The 23662-nt window shown below is 38.4% G+C and overlaps 1 protein-coding gene across 1 annotated transcript in view; it reads right to left on the minus strand.

The window, feature by feature from the left end:
* TEX11 (testis expressed 11) overlaps positions 1-23662 on the minus strand; it is a 345168-nt gene that overhangs the window by 312007 nt on the left and 9499 nt on the right. The window contains exon 3 of the mRNA XM_027093589.1: positions 8199-8320. Coding sequence (XP_026949390.1) covers positions 8199-8320 — 122 coding nt within the window. The remainder of the gene's footprint in view (positions 1-8198; positions 8321-23662) is intronic.

Consider the following 23662-nt stretch of genomic DNA (forward strand, 5'->3'; position numbering starts at 1 on the left):
TGCATATATTGAAGAATCCTTGCATTCCTGGGATAAATCCCACTTGATCGTGGTGTAAGATCCTTTTAATGTGCTGCTGGATTCTGTTTGCTAGTATTTTGTTGAGGATTTTTGCATCTATGTTCATCAGTGATATTGGCCTGTAGTTTTCTTTTTTTGTGACATCTTTGTCTGGTTTTGGTATCAGGGTGATGGTGATCTCGTATAATGAGCTTGGGAGTGTTCCTCCCTCTGCTATATTTTGGAAGGGTTTGAGAAGGATAGGTGTTAGCTCTTCTCTAAACGTTTCATAGAATTTGCCTGTGAAGCCATCTGGTCCTGGACTTTTATTTGTTGGAAGATTTTTAATCACAGTTTCAGTGTCAGTGCTTGTGATGTTCGTATCTTTTGACATAGTAATTGCTTTTCTGAGACTCTATCCTTTGGAAATAATCCAAAATATGGAGGGGATAACCTCTGCACTGAATAGTGTTCCATAAATCATTATTTACAATAGTGAAAAGTTAAGAACAACATACGTGTCCAATAATAAAGAAATACACAGAAAAAATACGCTAAATCCACTAGAAGGAATATTATTCATCCATTTAAAATAGTGGTCACATTGGCACAAGAATAGACATATAGATCAATGGAACACAACAGAGAGCCCAGAAATAAATCCATGTACCTATGGTCAATTAATCTATGACAAAGACAAAGGAGGCAAGAATATACAATGGGGAAAAGACAGTCTCTTCAGCAACTGGTATTGGGAAAGCTGGACAGCCGCATGTAAATCCATGAAGTTAGAACACTCCCTCACACCATATGTAGAAATAAACTCAAAATGGCTTAAATGCTTAAATAGAAGACATGACACCATAAAACTCCTAGAAGAGAACATAGGCAAAACATTCTCAGACATAAATAATAGCAGTATCTTCTCAGATCTGTCTCCCAAGGCAAAAGAAATAGAAGCAAAAATAAACACATTAGGGACTTCCCTGGTGGCACAGTGATTAAGAATCCGCCTGCCAATGCAGGGGACACGGGTTCGAGCCCTGGTCCAGCAAGATCCCACATGCCACAGAGCAACTAAGCCCATGTGCCACAACTACTGAGCCTGCGCTCTAGAGCCTGCGTTCCACATCTGTTGAAGCCCGCACGCCTAGAGCCCATGCTCCGCAACAAGAGAAGCCACCGCAATGAGAAGCACGCGCACCGCAATAAAGAGTAGTCCCTGCTCGCCGCAACTAGAGAAGGCCCGCATGCAGCAATGAAGAACCAACGCAATCAAAAATAAATTAATTTTAAAAAATAAACAAATCGGACATAATTAAACTTAAAAGTTTTTCCACAGCAAAAGAAAAAAAAACCATCAACAAAATGAAAAGACAACCTAAAGAATGGAAGAAAATATGTGCAAATTATGGAACTGATAAGGGCTTAATTGCCAAAATATACAAATAGCTCATAAAACTCAGTATCGAAAAAACAACCCAATCAAAAATTGGGCACACAGGGAGATCAACTCGGTGCTTTGTGACCACCTAGAGGGGTGGGATAGGGAGGGTGGGAGGGAGGGAGATGCAAGAGGGAAGAGATATGGGGACATATGTATATGTATAACTCATTCACTTTTTTATAAACCAGAAACTAACACACCATTGTAAAGCAATTATACTCCAATAAAGATGTTAAAAAATATATAAATAAAAAATAAACATTTTTTAAAAAATAAATAAATTGGGAAGAAAACCTAAATAGACATTTCTCCAAAGAAAACATACAGATGGCCAACAGGCACATGAAAAGATGCTCAACATCACTATTAGATAAATGCAAATCAAAACTACAGTGAGGTATCATCTCATACAAGTTAGAATGGCAACTACAAGTTATCAATAAGTTTACAAATAATAAATACTAAAGACAGTGTGGAGAAAACTGTTGGTGGGAATGTAAATTGATACAGCCACTATGGAGAACAGTATGGAAGTTCCTTAAAAAAACAAAAATAGAGTTACCATATGATCCAGCAATGTCACTCCTGGGCATATATCCAGAGAAGACAAAAAACTAATTCAAAAAGATATATATACCCCAATGCTCATAGCAGTGCTATTTACAATAGCCAAGGCATGGAGGCAACCTAAATGTCTATCAACAGATGAATGGATAAAGAATATGTGGTATATGTGTGTGTGTGTGTGTGTGTGTGTATGTATACATACATACATACACAATGGAATGTTACTCAGCCATAAAAAAGAAGGAGAGAGCTCCCTGGTTGCCTAGTGGTTAGGACTCCAGGCTTTCACTACCATGGCCTGGGTTCAATCCCTGGTCAGGGAGCGGAGATCTCACAAGCCATGCAGCATGGCCAAAGGAAAAAAAAAAAGAATGAAATAATGCCATGTGCATAATGTGAAGTAAGTCAGACATAGAAAGACAAATATCATATGATATCACCTATTTGTGGAATCTAAAAAAAAAATGATACAACTGAACTTATTTACAAAACAGAAATAGACTCACAGACAGAAAACAAACTTATGGGGCTTCCCTGGTGGTCCAGTGGGTAAGACTCTGTGCTCCCAATGCAGGTAGCCCGGGTTCAATTCCTGGTTAAGGAACTAGATCCCGCATTCATGCTGCAACTAAGGAGTCCACATGCTGTAACTAAGAAGTCGGCATGCCGCAACTAGATCCCACATGCTGCAGCCAAGATCCCAAGTGCTGCAACCAAGATCCAGCACAGCCAAAATAAAGAAACAAATAAATATTTAGAAAAAAAGAAATGTGGGGGAGGGATAAATTAGAGGAGTTTGGGATTAACAGATATACACTACTGTATATAAAACAGGTAAACAAGGACCAACTGTATAGCTCGGGGAACTATATTCAGTGTATCGTAATAACCTATAATGGAAAAGAATCTGAAAAAGAACATATATCTGAATCACTTTGCTGTACACCTGAAACTAACACAATATTATAAATCGACTATACTTCAATAAAATTCTTTTTAATTTTAAAAAAATGACATTGCAAAAAAATGAAAGAAAGGGTAAGATTAATTCTGACTATAAACACTGCATATTCACAAAATGCAGATTTATTCGGCTAATATATACTGAGCACCTAATATGTGGCAAGACTTGTGCTAGGTTTATATAAATGTGTAATGATAAACACAATAAATATATGCAGCAAACAGAGGTAAATAATATGATGATTAGGCTTTCTAGAAAGAAAAATTCAAGGTACTTCTAAAACCAAACAGAACTTCTTGCAAAATAAGACCAGACTCTTACTCTGAACCTCATAACCTCTTTTCACTAACAACTTAACAGAGTAAAAAGAGGTTATAATCTAAAAAGAGACTTCCTTTTTTTAAACATCTTTATTGGATTATAATTGCTTTACAATGGTGTGTTAGTTTCTGCTTTATAACAAAGTGAATCAGTTACACATATACATAGGTCCCCATATCTCTTCCCTCTTGCCTCTCCCTCCCTCCCACCCTCCCTATCCCACCCCTCTAGGTGGTCACAAAGCATTGAGCTGTTCTCCCTGTGCTATGTGGCTGCTTCCCACTAGCTATCTATTTTACATTCGGTAGTGTACATATGTCCATGCCACTCTCTCACTTTGTCCCAGCTTCCCCTTCCCCCTCCCCATATCTTCAAGTCCATTCTCTAGTAGGTCTGCGACTTTATTCCCGTCTCGCTCCTAGGTTCTTCATGAACTTTTTTTTTTTAGATTCCATATATATGTGTTACCATATGGTATTTGTTTTTCTCTTTCTGACTTACTTCACTCTGTATGACAGACTCTAGGTCCACCCACCTCACTACAAATAACTCAATTTCTTTTCTTTTTATGGCTGAGTAATATTCCATTGTATATCTGTGCCACATCTTCTTTATCCATTCATCTGTTGATGGACACTTAGGTTGCTTCCATGTCCTGGCTATTGTAAATAGAGCTGCAATGAACATTGTGGTACATGAGTCTTTTTGAATTACGGTTTTCTCAGGGTATATGCCCAGTAGTGGGATTGCTGTGTCACATGGTAGTTCTATTTTTAGTTTTTTAAGGAACCTCCATAGTGGCTGTATCAATTTACATTCCCACCAACAGTGCAAGAGGGTTCCCTTTTCTCCACACCCTCTCCAGCATTTATTGTTTGTAGATTTTTTAATGATGGCCATTCTGACCGGTGTGAGATGATATCTCATTGTAGTTTTGATTTGCATTTCTCTAATGATTAATGATGTTGAGCATTCTAAAAAGAGACTTCTATGTAAAAAATACACTAACAACTTTAGAACTAATTAACAAATTTAACAAGGTTGCAGGATACAAGATCAATACACGAAAAACAATTACATTAACAATGAATAATCTGAAAATTAAATTACGAAAACAGTACATCTATGATAACATCAAAAGAAATGAAACGTAGAAAATTTAACAAAAAACTACAAAACTTACACTCCAAACTAAAAACGCTGAAAAATTAAACAATAAATGGAAAGACACGCCATTTTATGGCTTAGAACACTTAATATTGTTAAGTTGGCAATACTCCCCAAATTGATCTATGGATTTATGCACTACCCATCAAAATTCCAGCTGTCTTCTTTGCAGAAATTGGCTAGCAGATCCTAAATTTCATATGGAAATTCAAGGGACCCCAGAATAGTCAAAAGAATCTTGAAAGAGAAGAACAAAGTTAAAGGACTCACATTTCCAATTTCAAAACTTTCTACAAAGCTACAATAATCAGGAGAGTGTAGTACTGGCATAAGGACAGACATATAGATCAATGGAATAGACCTGAGAATCCAGAAATATACACTCATATTTATGGTCAATTGATTTTTGATAAGGATACTAACACAAATTTAATGGGGAAAGAACAGTCAACAAACATACTGGGACAGCTTGATATCCACATGCAAAAGAATGAATTTGGATCCCTTCCTCATATGATATGCAAAAGTAAACTCAAAATGGATCATAAACCTAAAGGTAAGAACTAAAACTATAAAACTCTCAGAAGAAAACATAACAGTAAGTCTTCACGACCTTGGGTTAGGAAAAGCCTCCTTAGATATGACACCGAAAGTATAAACAATAAAAGACAGACTTGATAAGTTAGACTTTTACAAAATTTTAAACTTTTTTGCTTCAGAGGATACAATCAAGAAAGTGAAAAGATAACTCACAGAATGGGAGAAAATATTTTGCAAGTCACGTATCTGATAAGTGACTTGTATCTGGAATATATAAAGAACTCCTACAACTCATAATAAAAAGACAACTCAGTTTAAAAATTGGCACAGGATCTTAATAGATATTTCTCCAAATAAAATATGCAAATGACCAATAAGCACATGAGAAGATGCTCAACATCATCAGCCATCAGGGAAACAAATTAACCACAATGAGATACCACCTCACAGCCATTAGGATGACTACTATCAAAAAATAGAAATAACAAGTGTTGGTAAGGATGCAGAGAAACTGGAACCCTTGTGCACTACTGATGGGAATTTAAAATGGTGCAGCCACTATGGTAAACAGTATGGCAGTTGCTCAAAAAAAAAAATAGAATTACCAGATGATCCAGCAATTCCACTTCTGGGTATATACCCAAAAGAATTGAAAGCAAGGACTTGAACAGATACTTTTATACCCATGTTCACAGCTGCATTATTCACAAAAGCCAAAAGGTGGAAGCAGTTCAGGTATCTATGGACTGATATATAGATAAACAAAATGTGGTATGTACACATAAAGGAATATTATGAAGCCTTAAAAAGGACAGAAATTCTGGGGGAGGGGAAAAAAAGAAGGCAGAAATTCTGACACATACTACACCATGGATAAATCTGAGGACATTATACTGAGTGAAATATGCCAGTCACAATGTGAGAAATACTGTATGATTCCACTTATATGAAGTACCAAGAGTAGTCAAACTTATAGAGATAGAAAGTAGAATTGTGGTTGCCAGGGTCTGGGGGAAAGGGAGAATGGGGAGTTGTTGTTTAATAGGTATAGAATTTCAGTTTTGCAAGATGAAAAGAGTTCTGGAGATTGGTTGCAAAACGATGTGAATGTACTCAATACTACTGAATTTTACATTTAAAAATAGTTAAGATGGTAAATTTTACATTATGTATACTTTACCACAATTAAAAATAAAACAAACACAATGAGATACTACTTCACACTCACTAGGATGGCTATAATCAAAAAGCTAATAATAAGTATTGGTGATGATGTGGAAAAACTGGGTCAATTTTTGACCCAATTTGATATGCTGCCGGTGGGAATGTAAAATGGTACAGTCACTTTGGAAAACAATCTGGCAGTTCCTCAAAATTTAAACAGAGTTACCATATGACCAGCAATGTCACTCCTAGGTATATACGTAAGAGAAATAAAAACATAAAAACCTGTACATGAATGTTCATAGCAGCATCATTCATAGTAGCCAAAAGGTGTAAACAACCCAAACGTTCATCAACAGATGAATGGATATACAAAACATGATATATCCGAAGAATGGAATATTATCAGCCATAAAAGGTAATGCAGTACATGGGACTTCCCTGGTGGCGCAGTGGTTAAGAATCTGCCTGCCAATGCAGGGGACATGGGTTCGAGCCCTGCTCTGGGAAGATCCTACATGCCGCAGAGCAACTAATCCCATGTGCCACAACTACTAAGCCTGTGCTCTAGAGCCCACGAGCCACAACTACTGAAGCCCACGTGCCTAGAACCCGTACTTTACAACTAGAGAAGTCACCACAATGAGAAGCCTTCACACCGCAACAAAGAGTAGCCCCCCGCTCGCCACAACTAGAGAAAGCCCACGCTCATCAATGAAGACCCAACGCAGCCAATCAATCAATAAATAAAACTCAAGCTTTCAAATGGAAATTAGAATTAAAAATAAAAGTAATGAAGTACAGATACATGCTACAACATGGAAAAACCTTGAAAACATTATGCTAAGTGACAGAAGTCAGTCCCAAAAGACCACATACTGTATGATTCCATTTATATAACATGTCCAGGATAGGCAAATCCACAGAGATGGAAAGTAGACTAGAGGTTGCCTAGAGCTGGAGGAGAGAGGAGGAAATGGAGAGTGTCTGTGAATGGGTGCAAGGTTTCTTTTGGAGGTGATGAAAATGTTCTAAAGTTAACTGTGGTGATGGGTGCGCAACTCTGTGAAATACTAAAAATCACTGAATTGTACACTTCAAATGGGTAAATTATATGGCATATGAATTATATATAAAGTTATATATATAAAGTTATATATATATGAGACGTATTTACAACAAACTTTATTCTCACCTTTCCATGTGTGCAATCACCAAAATGGAAGGATCTGCCCAAGGTAAACATTCCCAAAAGTATTTCAGAACCTCAAGGCAATTTCTAAATTAAGTGACAGACCTCCAATTAAACACTAGAAAAAAAAACCCAAAAAAGCACCACTGAAGCCTTATATTCAACTGAGTTCCCCGCTACCAAGTACCACGTAGTTTCTTACTTTGCTGAAGAAGGAAGGAAAAGAGAACTATTATTATTTTTTTTATGTATTAATTTTATTTATTGGCTGTGTTGGGTCTTCACTGCTGTGCGCAGGCTTTCTCTAGTTGCAGTGAGCAGGGGCTACTCTTCGTTGTGGTGTGCAGGCTTCTCATCATAGTGGCTTATCTTATTGTGGCACACGGGCTTAGTTGCTCCGTGGCATGTGGGATCTTCCAGGACCAGGGCTCGAACCCATGTCGCCTGCGTTGGCAGGCATATTCTTAACCACTGCGCCACCAGAGAAGCCCAAGAACTATTATTAAGTGACTAACTGCTATGCACCCAGGACCTTAAATATGTTATTTTGTTTACTATTCACAACAACACTGGGAGGTGGGTTTTATTATGCTCCTTTTAACAGATGAGAAAACTGAAGCCTAGACAGATTAAATAGTACATATTAAATTTGAGGCATATTTTTCCATTGGTTTCTAAAACAGTATTTTCCCTAAATGTGCCATTAGGCTTGATTTCCATGTATTTAGATTTCATGTTAATCATGAAGTCTATTTTTTTACTTATACATTAATTAAAACAGTTAATCATCAAAACTTATAAACAAAATCATCAAAACTTATAAACAAAATACCAACCTGAGAGTCCTGCATTTCAGCCATAGACTCCCTGTTGATATTTGCTATGTCCGCGAAGAGTCTATCAATTGTCTCAGGTATCATAGATGAACCGTCTTTTATAAGCAGGTTTTCAACCATTTCTGAAATAACAATAAATGATAAAAGTGCTGTGAACTATCACCACTGGCTGAAAGTAGCAAATCATTCTGAAATCTGTTCCTAGACCTTTTGTCAAATGAATACAGCATGGAGAAACTTCAATACTCCTTAGAGTAAAACCAAACTGGAGATAAAGTTTATTCTAGCTAAAGGCAAAGTATAATTTTCAAATAACATTTGTATTTCCTGGGAGTCACTTGTTTATAACTTAATCATCATTACTCATTCTCAAAGTAAAATGCATTGACTTCACAAATAGTCATGTTATTATAGGTCATCTTAAAACTACAGAAGAGAAATTAACAATGTCTTCAAAATTACAAAATGTAGAAATTCTGAAGGGAGACTTAGATACATGCCCTGTAAAACTAAAATACTTATTAATACTTTAAAGCATTAGACAGACATACGCTGAAGTCTTGACCTTACTTTGAGAGAAAAAAAATGACATGCTCAATTAGCAACAACATTAACCAGTTACTGAATCTGTACAATGATGTCACCATTTTCTAAACGGTCTTGAGCTCCAGACCCGATATAGCTGAATCTTATTAGGCCATAGAATTCCTTAAAACCCAAACATGATGTAGAACCATAACTGATGCCTTTCATATTATCAAAATTGAGGTTTTTCCAAACTCGTGTAACAGAGGTCTCCATAACCTACATGTCTCTAATTTCTTGCAACATTTCTGAGCATTAACTAAAAAGAATGTTGTTAACATTCATAACAATACCATAAGAGCACCTTCTGGAAGATTTTTAATCTGCTACAATAAACAGGTTTTTAACCTGCTACAACGAACAATAAATCTGCTAACTGAAAAATCTTCAGGACTTTGCTGGTGGCACAGTAGTTAAGAATCTGCCTAACAATGCAGGAGGTACGGGTTCGAGCCCTGGTCCAGGAAGATCCAACATTCTACGGAAGCAAATAAGCCCGTGCGCCTCAACTACTGAGCCTGCACTCCAGAGCCCGTAAGCCACAACTACTGAGCCCGCGTGCCTAGAGCCCATGCTCTGCAACAAGAGAAGTCACCACAATGAGAAACCCGCACACCACAACAAAAAGTAGCCCCCACTCGCCGCAACTAGAGAAAGCCCGCGAGCAGCAACAAAGACCCAACGCAGCCAAAAATAAATAAATAAATAAAATATTTCTTTAAAAAGAAAACTTTTCAGTTAAATATCAGAAAACAGATTCACATAGAGACTTCACAAAGAAACTTATTTTCAAATACACTCAAACATTTTTTAAAGCTCATAGACTCTTTAGTATCCACTGCATGATCAAAGATATTAGGGAAAATATACCATACATATTTCATATGCCTCAAGTAATAATACATATGAAAAGAAAAACCTCTAGCTTCCTTACTCCCATAAATTGGTTAACAGAAGGACTAATATTAAATATCTTGATTCATCTAAGATTAGGTAAGCATTAGGCTGAGAAATATATATATTATAGTCCTTGCTCAAAATATTGATAACAGAACTAGGAAAGTTTAGACTGGGAGAAAATATTTTCAAATCATGTATCTGATAAGGGCTTAATATTCAAAATATATAAAGAAATCATACAACTTAATAGCAAAAGAAAATCCAATTTAAAAATGCCTGAATAGACCCTTTTCCAAAGAAAACACAGTGAAGGCCAACAGGTACATGAAAAAAAAGATGTTCAACATCATTAATCATCAAGGAAATGCAAAGCAAAACCATAATGGTGCAAATAATTGGTGCAGCCACTATGGAAAACAGTAGGCAGGTTCCTCAAAAAATTAAAAATAGGACTACCATATGATCCAGCAATTCCACTTCTGGGTATTTATCTGAAGAAAATGAGAACACTAACCTGAAAAGACCTGTGCAACCCCATGTTCATTGCAGCATTATTTACAATAGCCAAGATGTGGAAAGAACCTAAGTCTCCATCGATGAATGGATTAAAAAAATGTGCTAAATATGTACAATAAAATGTTATTCAGCCATAAAAAAGAATGAAATCTTGCCATCTGCAACAGGTATGGACCTTAAAGGCATTATACTAAGTGAAATAAGTCACACAGAGAAAGACAAATACCGTATGATCTCACTTACATGTGGAATCATTTTTTTTAAAAAAAGGCTCAGAGATACAGGAAACAGACTGGTGGTTGTCAGAAGCAGGAAGTGGAGGAGGGGGCCAAATGGGTAAAGGAAGTCAAAAGGTACAAACTTCCAGTTATGAAATAAATAGGTCATAGGGATGCAATATACAGCATGGCAACCATAGTTATTACTATACTGTATATTTTAAAACTGTTATGAGTAAATCTTGGGAGAAGTTTCAAGATGGCAGAGGAGTAAGACGTGGAGATCACCTTCCTCCCCACAAATACATCAGAAATACATCTACATGTGGAAAAATTCCTACAGAACATCTACTGAATACTGGCAGAAGACTTCAGACTTCTCAAAAGGCAAGAAACTCCCCACCTACCTGGGTATGGCAAAAGAAAAAACAGACACAAAAGAACAGGAGTGGGACCTGGACCTCTGGGAGGGAGCTGTGAAGGAGGAAAGGTTTCCACACGCTAGGAAGCCCCTTCGCGGGCGGAGACAGCGGGTGGCGGAGGGGGGAAGCTTCAGAGCCACGGAGGAGAGCACAGCAACAGGGGTGCAGAGGGCAAAGAGGAGAGATTCCCGCACAGAAGATCGGTGCCGACCAGCACTCACCAGCCCGAGAGGCTTGTCTGCTCACCCGCCGGGGCGGGCGGGGTCTGCGAGCTGAGGCTCGGGCTTCGAAGGTCGGATCCCAGGGAGAGGACTGGGGTTGCCTGCGTGAACACAGCCTGAAGGGGGCTAGTATGCCACAGGTAGCCAGGAGGGAGTCCAGGAAAGACTCTGGAGCTGCCAAAGAGGCAAAACACTTTTTCTTGCCTCTTTGTTTCCTGGTGCGCAAGGAGAGGGGTTCAGAGTGCACATAAAGGAGCTCCAGAGACGGGCGCAAGCCACGGCTATCAGCGCGGACCCCAAAGACGGGCATGAGACGCTAAGGCTGCTGTTGCAGCCACCAAGAAGCCTGTGTGCAAGCACAGTTCACTATCCACACCGCCCCTCCCGGGAGCCTGTGCACCCCGCCACTGCCAGGGTTTCGGGATCCAGGGATAACTTCCCCAGGGAGAACACATGGCGTGCCTCAGGCTGCTGCAACGTCATGCTGGGCTCTGCCGCCGCAGGCTCACCCCAAACTCCGTACCCCTCCCTTCCCCCCCAGCCTGAGTGATCCAGAGCACCCGAATCAGCTGTTCCTTTAACCCCGTCCTGTCTGAGCGAAGAACAGATGCTCTCAGGCAACCTACACAGAGAGGTGGGTCCAACTCCAAAGCTGAAGCCCAGGAGCTGTGCTAACAAAGAAGAGAAAGGGAAATTTCTCCCAGCAGCCTCAGGAGCAGCGGATTAAATCTCCACAATCAACTTGATGTACCCTGCATCTGTGAAATACCTAAATAGACAACGAATCATCCTAAATTGATGAGGTGGACTTTGGGAGCAATGATATATATTTTTTTCCCTTTTTCTCTTTTTGTGAGTGTGTATGTGTGTGCTTCTGTGATTTTCTCTGTATAGCTTTGCTTTTACCATTTGTCCTAGGGTTCTGTCTGTCCATTTTTTTTGTTGCTGTTGTTTTTAGTATAGTATTTAGCACTTGTTATCATTGATGGATTTGTTTTTTGGTTTGCTTTGGTTGCTCTCTGCTTTCTTTCCTCCTCTTTTTTTATTACTTAAAAAAATTTTAAATTATTTTTTATTTTAATAACTTTATTTTATCTTCCCCTTTCTTTCTTTCTTTTTATTCTCCCTTTGATCCTGAGCCGTGTGAATGACAGGCTCTTGGTGCTCCAGCCAGGCATCAGGGCTATGCCTCTAAGGTGGGAGAGCCAAGTTCAGGACACTGGTCCACAACAGACCTCCCAGCTCCACGTAATATCAAACGGCGAAAATCTCCAAGAGATCTCCATCTCAACACCAACACCCAGCTTCACTCCATGACCAGCAAGCTACAAGGCTGGACACCCTATGCCAAACAACTAAAAAGACAGGAACACAACCCCACCCAGGAGCAGAGAGGCTGCCTAAAATCATAATAAGGCCACAGACACAACAAAACACACCACCAGATGTGGACCTGCCCACCAGAAAGACAAGATCCAGCCTTATTCACCAGAACACAGGCACTACTCCCCTCCACCAGGAGGCCTACACAACCCACAGAACCAACCTTAGCCACTGGGGGAGACACCAAAAACAATGGCAACTACAAACCTGCAGCCTGCAAAAAGGAGAACCCAAACACGGCAAGTTAAGCAAAATGAGAAGACAGAGAAACACACAGCAGATGAAGGAGCAAGGCAAAAACCCACCACACCAAACAAATGAAGAGGAAATAGGCAGTCTACCTGAAAAAGAATTCAGAATAATGATAGTAAAGATGATCCAAATTCTTGGAAACAGAATGGAGAAAATACAAGAAACATTTAACAAGGACCTAGAAGAACTAAAGAGCAAACAAACAGTGATGAACAACACAATAAATGAAATTAAAAATTCTCTAGAAGGGATCAATAGCAGAATAACTGAGGCAGAAGAACGGATAAGTGACCTGGGAGATAAAATAGTGGAAATAACTAGTGCAGAGCAGAATAAAGAAAAAAGAATGAAAAGAACTGAGGACAGTCTCAGAGACCTCTGGAACAATATTAAACGCACCAACATTCGAACTACAGAGGTCCCAGAAGAAGAAGACAAAAAGAAAGGGACTGAGGGGCTTCCCTGGTGGCACAGTGGTTGGGAGTCCGCCTGCCGATGCAGGGGGCGCGGGTTCATGCCCCAGTGCGGGAGGATCCCACGTGCCGCGGAGCGGCTGGGCCCGTGAGCTGTGGCCGCTGAGCCTGCACGTCCGGAGCCTGTGCTCCGCAACGGGAGAGGCCACATCAGTGAGAGGCCCGCGTACCGCAAAACAAAAACAAAAACAAAAAAGAGAAAAGAAAGGGACTGAGAAAATATTGCAAGAGATTATAGTTCAAAACTTCCCTAATAGGGGAAAGGAAATAGTTAATCAAGTCCAGGAAGCACAGAGAGTCCCATACAGGATAAATCCAAGGAGAAACACGCCAAGACACATATTAATCAAACTATCAAAAATTAATTACAAAGAAAAATATTAAAATCAGCAAGGGAAAAACAACAAACAACATGCAAGGGAATCCTCATAAGTTTGACAGATGATCTTTCAACAAAAACTCTGCAAGCCATAAGGGAGGGGCAGAACATATTTAAAGTGGTGAAGGAGAAAAACCTACAACCAAGATGACTCTACCCAGCAAGGATCTCATTCAGATTTGATGGAGAAATTAATACCTTTACAGACCAGCCAAAGCTAAGAGAATTCAGCACCACCAAACCAGCATTACAACAAATGCTAAAGGAACTTCTCTAGGCAGGAAACACAAGAGAAGAAAAAGACCTACAATAACAAACCCCAAACAATTAAGAAAATGGTAATAGAAACATACTTATCGATAATTACCTTAAATGTAAATGGATTAAATGCTACAACCAAAAGACATACACTGGCTGAATGGATACAAAAACAACAAACCGTATATATGCTGTATAAAAAGACCCACTTCAGACCTAGGAACACATACAGACTGAAAGTGAGGGGATGGAAAAAGATATTCCATGCAAAGGGAAATCAAAAGAACGCTGGAGTAGCAATTCTCATATCAGACAAAATAAGACTTTAAAACAAAGACTATTACAAGAGACAATGAAGGACACTACATAATGATCAATCCAAGAAGAAGATATAACAATTGTAAATAGTTAAGCACCCAGCAAAGGAGAACCTCAATATATAAGGCAAATACTAACAGCTATAAAAGGGCAAGTAAACAGTAACACCAGCATAGTAGGTGACTTTAACACCCCACTTTCACTAATGCACAGATCATCCAAAATGAAAATAAATAAGGAAACACAAGCTTCAAATGATACATTCAACAAGATGGACTTAACTGATATTTATAGGACATGGCATCCAAAAACAACAGAATACACATTCTTCTCAAGTGCTCATGGAACATTCTCCAGGATACATCGTATCTTGGGCCACAAATCAAGCCTTGGTAAATTTAAGAAAATTGAAATCGTGTCAAATATCTTTTCCGACCACAACGCTATGAGACTAGATATCAATTACAGGAAAAGATCTGTAAAACATACAAACACATGGAGGCTAAACAATACACTACTTATAACCAAGAGATCACTGAAGAAATCAAAGAGGAAATCAAGAAATACCTAGAAACAAATGACAGTGAAAACACGACAACCCAAAACCTATGGGATGCAGCAAGAACAGTTCTAAGAGGAAGTTTATAGCAATACAATCCTACCTTAAGAAACAAGAAACATCTCAAACAAACAACCTAACCTTACACCTAAAGCAATTAGAGAAAGGAGAACAAAAAAACCCCAAATTTAGCAGAAGGAAAGAAATCATAAAGATAAGATCAGAAATAAATGAAAAAGAAATGAAGGAAACGATAGCAGAGATCAGTAAAACTAAAAGCTGGTTCTTCGAGAAAATAAACAAAATTGATAAACCATTAGCCAGACTCATCAAGAAAAAAAGGAAGAAGACTCAAATCAGTAGAATTAGAATTGAAAAAGGAGAAGTAACAACTAACACGGCAGAAATACAAAGGATCATGAGAGATTACTACAAGCAACTCTATGCCAATAAACTGAACAACCTGGAAAAAATGGACAAATTCTTAGAAATGCACAACCTTCCAAGACTGAACCAGGAAGAAATAGAAAATATGAACAGACCAATCACAAGCACTGAAATTGAGACTATGATTAAAAAACTTCCAACAAACAAAAGCCCAGGACCAGATGGCTTCACAGGAGAATTCTATGCAACATTTAGAGAAGAGCTAACACCTATCCTTCTCAAACTCTTCCAAAATATAGCAGAGGGAGGAACATTCCCAAACTCATTCTATGAGGCCACCATCACCCTGATACCAAAACCAGACAAAGATGTCACAAAAAAAGAAAACTACAGGCCAATATCACTGATGAACATAGATGCAAAAATCCTCAACAAAATACTAGCAAACAGAATCCAACAGCACATTAAAAGGATCATACACCACGATCAAGTGCGGTTTATCCCAGGAATGCAAGGATTCTTCAATATACGCAAATCAATCAATGTGATACACCATATTAACAAATTGAAGGAGAAAAACCATATGATCATCTCAATAGATGCAGAGAAAGCTTTCGACAAAATTCAACACCCATTTATGATAAAAACCCTGCAGAAAGTAGGCACAGAGGGAATTTTCCTCAACATAATAAAGGCCATATATGACAGACCCACAGCCAACAATTATTCAACATAGTTTTGGAAGTTTTAGTCACAGAAATCAGAGAAGAAAAAGAAATAAAAGGAATCCAAATCAGAAAAGAAAAAGTAAAGCTGTCACTGTTTGCAAATGACATGATACTATAGAGAATCCTGGAGATGCTACCAGAAAACTACTAGAGCTAATCAATGAATTTGGTAAAGTAGCAGCATACAAAATTAATGCACAGAAATCTCTGGCATTCCTATACACTAATGATGAAAAATCTGAAAGTGAAATCAAGAAAACGCTCCCATTTACCACTGCAAAAAAAAGAATAAAATATCTAGGAATAAACCTACCTAAGGAGACAAAACACCTGTATGCAGAAAATTATAAGACACTGATGAAAGAAATTAAAGATGATACTAATAGATGGAGAGGTATAACCATGTTCTTGGATTGGAAGAATCAACATTGTGAAAATGACTATTCTACCCAAAGCAATGTACAGATTCAATGCAATCCCAATATACTGCCATTGGCATTTGTCACAGAACTAGAACAAAAAATCTCACAATTCGTATGGAAACACAAAAGACCCCGAAAAGCAATCCTGAGAAAGAAAAACAGAGCTGGAGGAATCAGGCTCCCTGACTTCAGACTATAGTACAAAGCTACAGTAATCAAGACAGTATGGTACTGGCACAAAAACAGAAATATAGATCAATGGAACAGGATAGAAAGCCCAGAGATAAACCCAAGCACATATGGTCACCTTATCTTTGATAAAGGAGGCAAAAATATACAATGGAGAAAAGACAGCCTCTTCAATAAGTGGTGCTGGGAAAACTGGACAGCTACACATAAAACAATGAAGTTAGAACACTGCCTAACACAATACACAAAAATAAACTCAAAATGGATTAAAGACCTAAATGTAAGGCCAGACGCTATCAATCTCTTAGAGGAAAAAATAGGCAGAACACTCTATGACATAAATCACAGCAAGATCCTTTTTGACCCACCTCCTAGAGAAATGGAAATAAAAACAAAAATAAACAAATGGGACCTAATGAAACTTCAAAGCTTTTGCACAGCAAAGGAAACCATAAACAAGACCAAAAGACAACCCTCAGAATGGGAGAAAATATTTGCAAATGAAACAACTGACAAAGGATTAATCTCCAAAATTTACAAGCAGCTCATGCAGCTCAATATCAAAAAAAACGAACAACCCTATCCAAAAATGGGCAGAAGACCTAAATGGATATTTCTCCAAAGAAGATATACAGATTGCCAACAAACACATGAAAGAATGCTCAACATCATTAATCATTAGAGAAACGTGAATCAAAACTACAATGAGATATCATCTCACACCGGTCAGAATGGCCATCATCAAAAAATCTACAAACAATAAATGCTGGAGACGGTGTGGAGAAAAGGAAACCCTAATTGCACTGTTGGTGGGAACGTGAATTCATACATCCACGGTGGAGAACATATGGAGGTTCCTTAAAAAACTAAAAATAGAACTACCATACAACCCAGTAATCCCACTACTGGGCATATACCCTGAGAAAACCACTATTCAAAAAGAGTCATGTACCAAAATGTTCATTGCAGCTCTATTTACAATAGATAGGACATGAAAGCAACCTAAGTGTCCATCAACAGATGAATGGATAAAGAAGATGTGGCACATATATACAATGGAATATTACTCAGCCATAAAAAGAAACGAAATTGAGTTATTTGTCATGAGGTGGATGGACCTAGAGTCTGTCACACAGAGTGAAGTAAGTCAGAAAGAGAAAACCAAATACCGTATGCTCACACATATATATGGAATCTAAAAAAAAAAAAATTGGTCATGAAGAACCTAGGGGCAAGATGGGAATAAAGACGCAGACCTATTAGAGAATGGACTTGAGGACACAGGGAGGGGGAAGGGGAAGCTAGGACAAAGTGAAAGAGTGGCATGGACATATATACACTACCAAACATAAAATAGCTAGCTAGTGGGAAGCAGCCCCATAGCACAGGGAGATCAGCTCGTTGCTTTGTGACCACGTAGAGGGGTGGGATAGGGAGGGTGGGAGGGAGGGAGAGGCAAGAGGGAAGAGATATGGGGACATATGCATATGTATAACTGATTCACTTTGTTATAAGGCAGAAATTAACACACCTTTGTAAAGCAATTATACTCCAATAAAAACGTTTAAAAAAAAGAGTAAATATTAAAAGTTATCAACAGAAGAAAAAAATTTTCTAACTATGTATGGTGATGGATGTTAAACTAGACTTACTGTGCTGATCATTTTGTAATATACACGAATATTGAATCATTATGTTGTACACCTGAAACTAATATAATGTACGTCAATTATACCTCAATTTAAAAAATAATTAGGAAAGTTTTTAAACGTTTTTAAAAATCCAAATATCTTTTAAAAACAGATTTCTTGAAATGTTTTTGAAAAGAAAAATTCCAATATAAATTTTTTAATTTGACTTCCTTTTAAAAAAAATCCAAATATATTTTATTAGAATACCAATTATAAGTCCTAGTGACATAGTATATGAGACTGTGAAGGCGTTAATTTTGATTTGTGAATGTTCTCTTAATATTTTATATAATTCATTCTTTGTCAAAATAATTCTGGTCCTTTCAAAACATATTTTCAGTGTCATTCAGTTGAGCAACTTGACTAACACCAGCTGAGGCAATGAGAGCACTGCAGTTCTTGAGGATAAAATGCAGTCAGCAAAGCTGAATAATAGAGATCACATAGCTGAATGGTTGAGAGTTACACTATGAAGGAGAGACTTGCTTCTGGGAGAAGCTCAGAAAAGAGCTTGTATAAATACAGCCTATTCCTGAGATCTGAAAACACCACTCTGTATTAAGGTTATATCAGGCAATATTGTACATTTTGAAAAAAACGATTAAATTATCTTCCTGGCTACTGAAATAAACTATGATTTACAACATGATTGCAGTCAATTTTTTTTTTAATTTTTTTTGCGATCTGTGGGCCTCTCACTATTGTGGCCTCTCCCGTTGCGGAGCACAGGCTCCGGACGCGCGGGCTCAGCAGCCATGGCTTACGGGCACAGACACTCCGCGGCATGTGGGATCCTCCCGGACCGAGGCACGAACCCGTGCCCCCTGCATCAGCAGGTGGACTCTCAACCACTGCGCCACCAGGGAAGACCCCGGTCTATTTAATTTAAATGAGATTCATCCTAGTTAAAACTGGGGAGTCACTCTATTGGGGCAGCCACGTTAATCTGTACCAATTAATTCTGATTAGATAGACAGCATTCTAGGTACAGTATAATAGAAAATAAACTTCTTCCCTTTCCTTGAGGAAGGGAGCTTCTGTTACAACATGGAAAAAAATCTATCAACAGTCCTGCCAAGTCTCTCCCAGTGACCTCCATCAACTCAACCAGTCATTCAAAAGCCAAAGCAGTTCAAAGACTTGCCAGGGTCAATTCAAGATTTTACTCCAAATCACAATGATTACTTGCAATTTCTTCAGTGAGAAAAGAACCAAAAATGACAATAAAATTAACATTTGCATAATGCTTTACAGTCTCAAAGCTTTTTCACATGCATTCTCATTTAATCATCAATCTACTCTGTAAAGGAGATACTTTTAAAAGACGCAGGAACTGAGATATAACAAAGTATAGTGACTTCTCAAAGGTGACAGAAAGAGGAAGTAGCAAACTAGGAGCTGAACTCAGGCTTTCTAATTTGAAATCCTGTCCTTCCACTATACTAGGCCTATTGGAAAAGGCCTGGAAGAACTGACTTGCCAGGACTCTGAGACAACTAAAAAACAGTAGAAAGAGAAAAAATGAGCCAACACCATTCAGAGTGTTGAGGATACTGGGAGAGGGAAGGGTAAGCTGGGACAAAGTGAGAGAGTGGCATGGACATATATACACTACCAAACGTAAAATAGCTATAATTCTGATTGTAAGCTAAGAAAAACTATTCCAGCAGAGGCTACTTTTAATGAGGACAGTCAAAATGTCCAAAACAGTATCAAAAGGGCATGGCAAAAAAACTCAAGCAAACTCAGGACAAACAGGTTTAGTGACAGATAAAACCACACTGTAAATCATACTTTCTATCTAATGGTCAGAGAGACGATCATTTTTCATATACAATGTTCCAGGAGGACCCAACTGACAAACTGGGTATGGCACAAGAGAATCCAAGCAGCGAATCATAATGCACAAGTCAGATGAAACTGCATGAACCATAGTTCCAAGAGAATTATTCACAGCAGTGTATTGTAGTTCTGAGCAGCATCTTGGTCCTGGAGAGCAACTAGGAAAGGATACAGGGCAGGCTAGCTCCATGAAAATCATGAGTCAGTAAAGATACAGTTCTAAAGCTCAACAGGTGCCTACAGTATGCCCCTAGCATGTTAAATCTCAAATCTGATGGCCAGTATGACTTCATTCCAAACCAGTCTCTTCCCTACAACATAATACTGTTATTCTTTCTTGCCCTGTACAGAACTGGCTCAGGGACTGAAACAAACCTAGACCTGGGCTCATTAGGAGATAAAGCTATGTAAAATTTTGGAGGGCAACTGGCTGGATGGTGGCGGGAGGTAAAAAGGCAAGAGCTGACTATACCATGCTAACCAAAAAAGGAATTTCCAACTTGATTCTGGTGAGGAAAGACATCCAGTCACATCCAGGGTACTAAACTTTAAAGACTAAAGGGTAGAATTATACTTACATTGAACAAACCATAGCAGTAGGAGGAATATCTCAAAAAAGCCACAACTCAGTCCTCTAAACCAAATGCACATTGTATAAATGTTGCAATGAATCTGGTATTTTATTTCTTTCACACTCCTATAAAATGCAAGGTCAATAACCAATCTCAATTTGCCAATTCATCCAATCCTACCCCTAAGCATCTGTATATATTTACAAAGTATCTGTATGTATTACTTTTATTCTCATTACATCATCTTACCCACTGTAGCTGAACCCTACTGCTCTTGACTGAGTCTTCTGTTCAGCTAATATCTGCTTTGTTTTAGTTACCATGGTTACCAAAGGCTATTTCTGTCTATTTAACAACTTAATTAATTAACTTGTTTACTGAGTGTTAACAATGCACTAGGCACTGAAGACAGACTTATCCAAGACACCTTCCCAGTAGATTCACATCTAAATCAGACCAAAACATACATGGAAACGTTGGGAATGCAGTAAGTAGACTATAACAACACAGTTGGAAGGTTGAAGTGGATTAGCTGAGTACATTATAGCAACTCTCACCAAAGAGGTCTTTGAAGGAAGAAAGAAACCTAAGTTGATTCAACTGTCTTTGTGATTTCTTATCTCTATACTATTGTAAACTACACATAATACACATAAAACTTGCTTGCAAAAGACGTCAAATATTTAATGAAACCAAATGCATGACGGCTAATCTTCCACACAAGATATCTTTAGCCTTTCCATTCCTAACAGAATGCACTAGTTATTTAGAGGATTGCTAAGCAAAATGTCATAAACAATTAAGCATCTTATGAACTGCTTTTTTTTTTTTTTTTTTGCGGTACGCGGGCCTCTCACTGTTGTGGCCTCCCGTTGTGGAGCACAGGCTCCGGACGCGCAGGCTCAGCGGCCACGGCGGCTCAGCGGCCACGGCGGCTCAGCGGCCACGGCTCACGGGCCCAGCCACTCCGCGGCATGTGGGATCTTCCCGGGCCGGGGCACGAACCCGTGTCCCCTGCATCGGCAGGCGGACTCTCAACCACTGCGCCACCAGGGAAGCCCCATGAACTGCTTTTGATGGTGATAGAATAACACAGGAAAGTTTTATCTGAGCCCATGTGCATTTCCAAATCATCATCAGAAATATATACCATCATTCCTGGTGACAGTGTTACTATCCTTGTGGGCAATATGAATGAATGAGACAAGAGTTATTTCATTCATTAATTCAATAAACATTTAATGATATCAAGTATTCTGCTAAGCACCAAGAATAATGTAAACAAGACACAGTTCCCTCCCTTGAGGAGCTTACACACATTTCCACACAAGATGTATGGTATACACATGTATCAATCAACCAATTTTTTAGAGCTCTAAGTCACCTTAAAATTCTAGTAACCCACTCTAATTTTACAATTAATTAAAATAAGCTACAGGAAAGTTAATTAACTTGCCCAAGATCAAAGCTATTAGTAGTACAGCATGAACAAAATCCACAACTGTACTTTCTGCTTTGGCTGGTGTCTATATTTCTCCTTGTAAAAGTTAATACAACAAACATTTATTGAATGCTTGGTATCAGGCAGATACTAGGGATCTTACTAGGAATACAAAGATGAGTGAAACAGTCTATACCATCAAGCAGATCACACAATATTAACAGAAATTAAAATGAGAAAACTTACAATATAATAAGTGCTGTGAGTGCAAGACACTACAGAAATATAAAGGAAGAATTAAGTAACTACCCGTTTGAGAGTTGGGATATAGGAATGGCAGAATAGGCTTCACTGAGTGCTATTTGAGGTGGGTCTTGATGGATCACTTAAGAGTTTGCCAGGCAACATACCAAACACAAGGAAAAACATGCAGGTGTGGAAAGCACAATGGGTTCAAATAACCATAAGTAGTTATGTATGGCTGGAAAAAAGGGTAAAGGAAGATTACAGGAAATACCATTAGAAAGGTATGTAGGGGCCAGAGCTTGAAACACACTGTATGGTATACTAACAAAGTTCCACTTTGTTAGTTAACACTGTCTCTTTATTTCATAAACTATATTATTTCTACCTAATATGTGCATACCAGATGACTCCAACAAGTATATCAACAAGATTTCTGCACAGGCCAAACAGACGCTGTGCTTATGACTCTGAGCTACATGGCACACTCTTGGGACACTTCCTAATAATTCCATCACTCCTAATCTGAGGATCCCACTGTGGCATTTAAAGGAATGGGAAAAAATTGTTGAGGGAGGCTTTCAAATGAATAAAGTCCTTTGAGATTCAATGAAAGTCAATTATCTTGAGTGAGTTTTCCTACTAAACTTTTCAGTCTAGACCTGCAGTCTAACATGGCAGTCACATGTGATTACTGAGCACCTGAAATGTAGTTAGTCCAAATTGAGATGGGCTATAATTGTAAAGTACACACCAGATTTCAAAGATTTAGTATAAAAAATGTAAAATATCTCAGTAATTTTCTATATTGATTACATGTTGAAATAATATTCTGTATGTGTAGGGCTATAAACAGAGTATCAAAATTATTATTACTATTATTATTATTTCAAATAATTGTACCTGTTTCTCTCTGCTTTTTAAATGTGGCTACTAGAAATTTTTAAATTACACTGTAGCTCACATTATATTTCTATTGTACAGGGCTGGTCTAAAGTATATACTGTCATTGGCTTCTGAAGATTTAATGATACAAACTTGTTAATACCTACTTCCTTAACAGTTGTCACAGATTTAACAGAAAAAAGAAAGTAAAAACTTGGATTTTTTTTTTCGCCGGCCTCTCACTGCTTTGGCCTCTCCCGTTGCGGGGCACAGGCTCCGGACGCGCAGGCCCAAAGGCCATGGCTCACGGGCCCAGCCGCTCCGCGGCATGTGGGATCCTCCCGGACCAGGGCACGAACCCATGTCCCCTGCATCGGCAGGCAGACTCTCAACCACTGCGCCACCAGGGAAGCCCCAAAACTTGGTTATTTTAATAGACCATAAGGATATTTATATTAGAGCAAATACAAAGATGTTAGAAATCTAGAAAAAGGAGAATTGTCTTCAAATTAACAACAGGAAAGGGAGTTCCAAAGCTTGATAAACAGTTGCCATTCTTTAAGAAGAAATAACGCTCATG

This window comes from Aethalodelphis obliquidens, unplaced genomic scaffold, assembly GCF_003676395.1.
Source record: "Aethalodelphis obliquidens isolate GAN/ISIS:26980383/991018 unplaced genomic scaffold, ASM367639v1 scaffold85, whole genome shotgun sequence".
Classification (NCBI taxonomy): domain Eukaryota; kingdom Metazoa; phylum Chordata; class Mammalia; order Artiodactyla; family Delphinidae; genus Aethalodelphis; species Aethalodelphis obliquidens.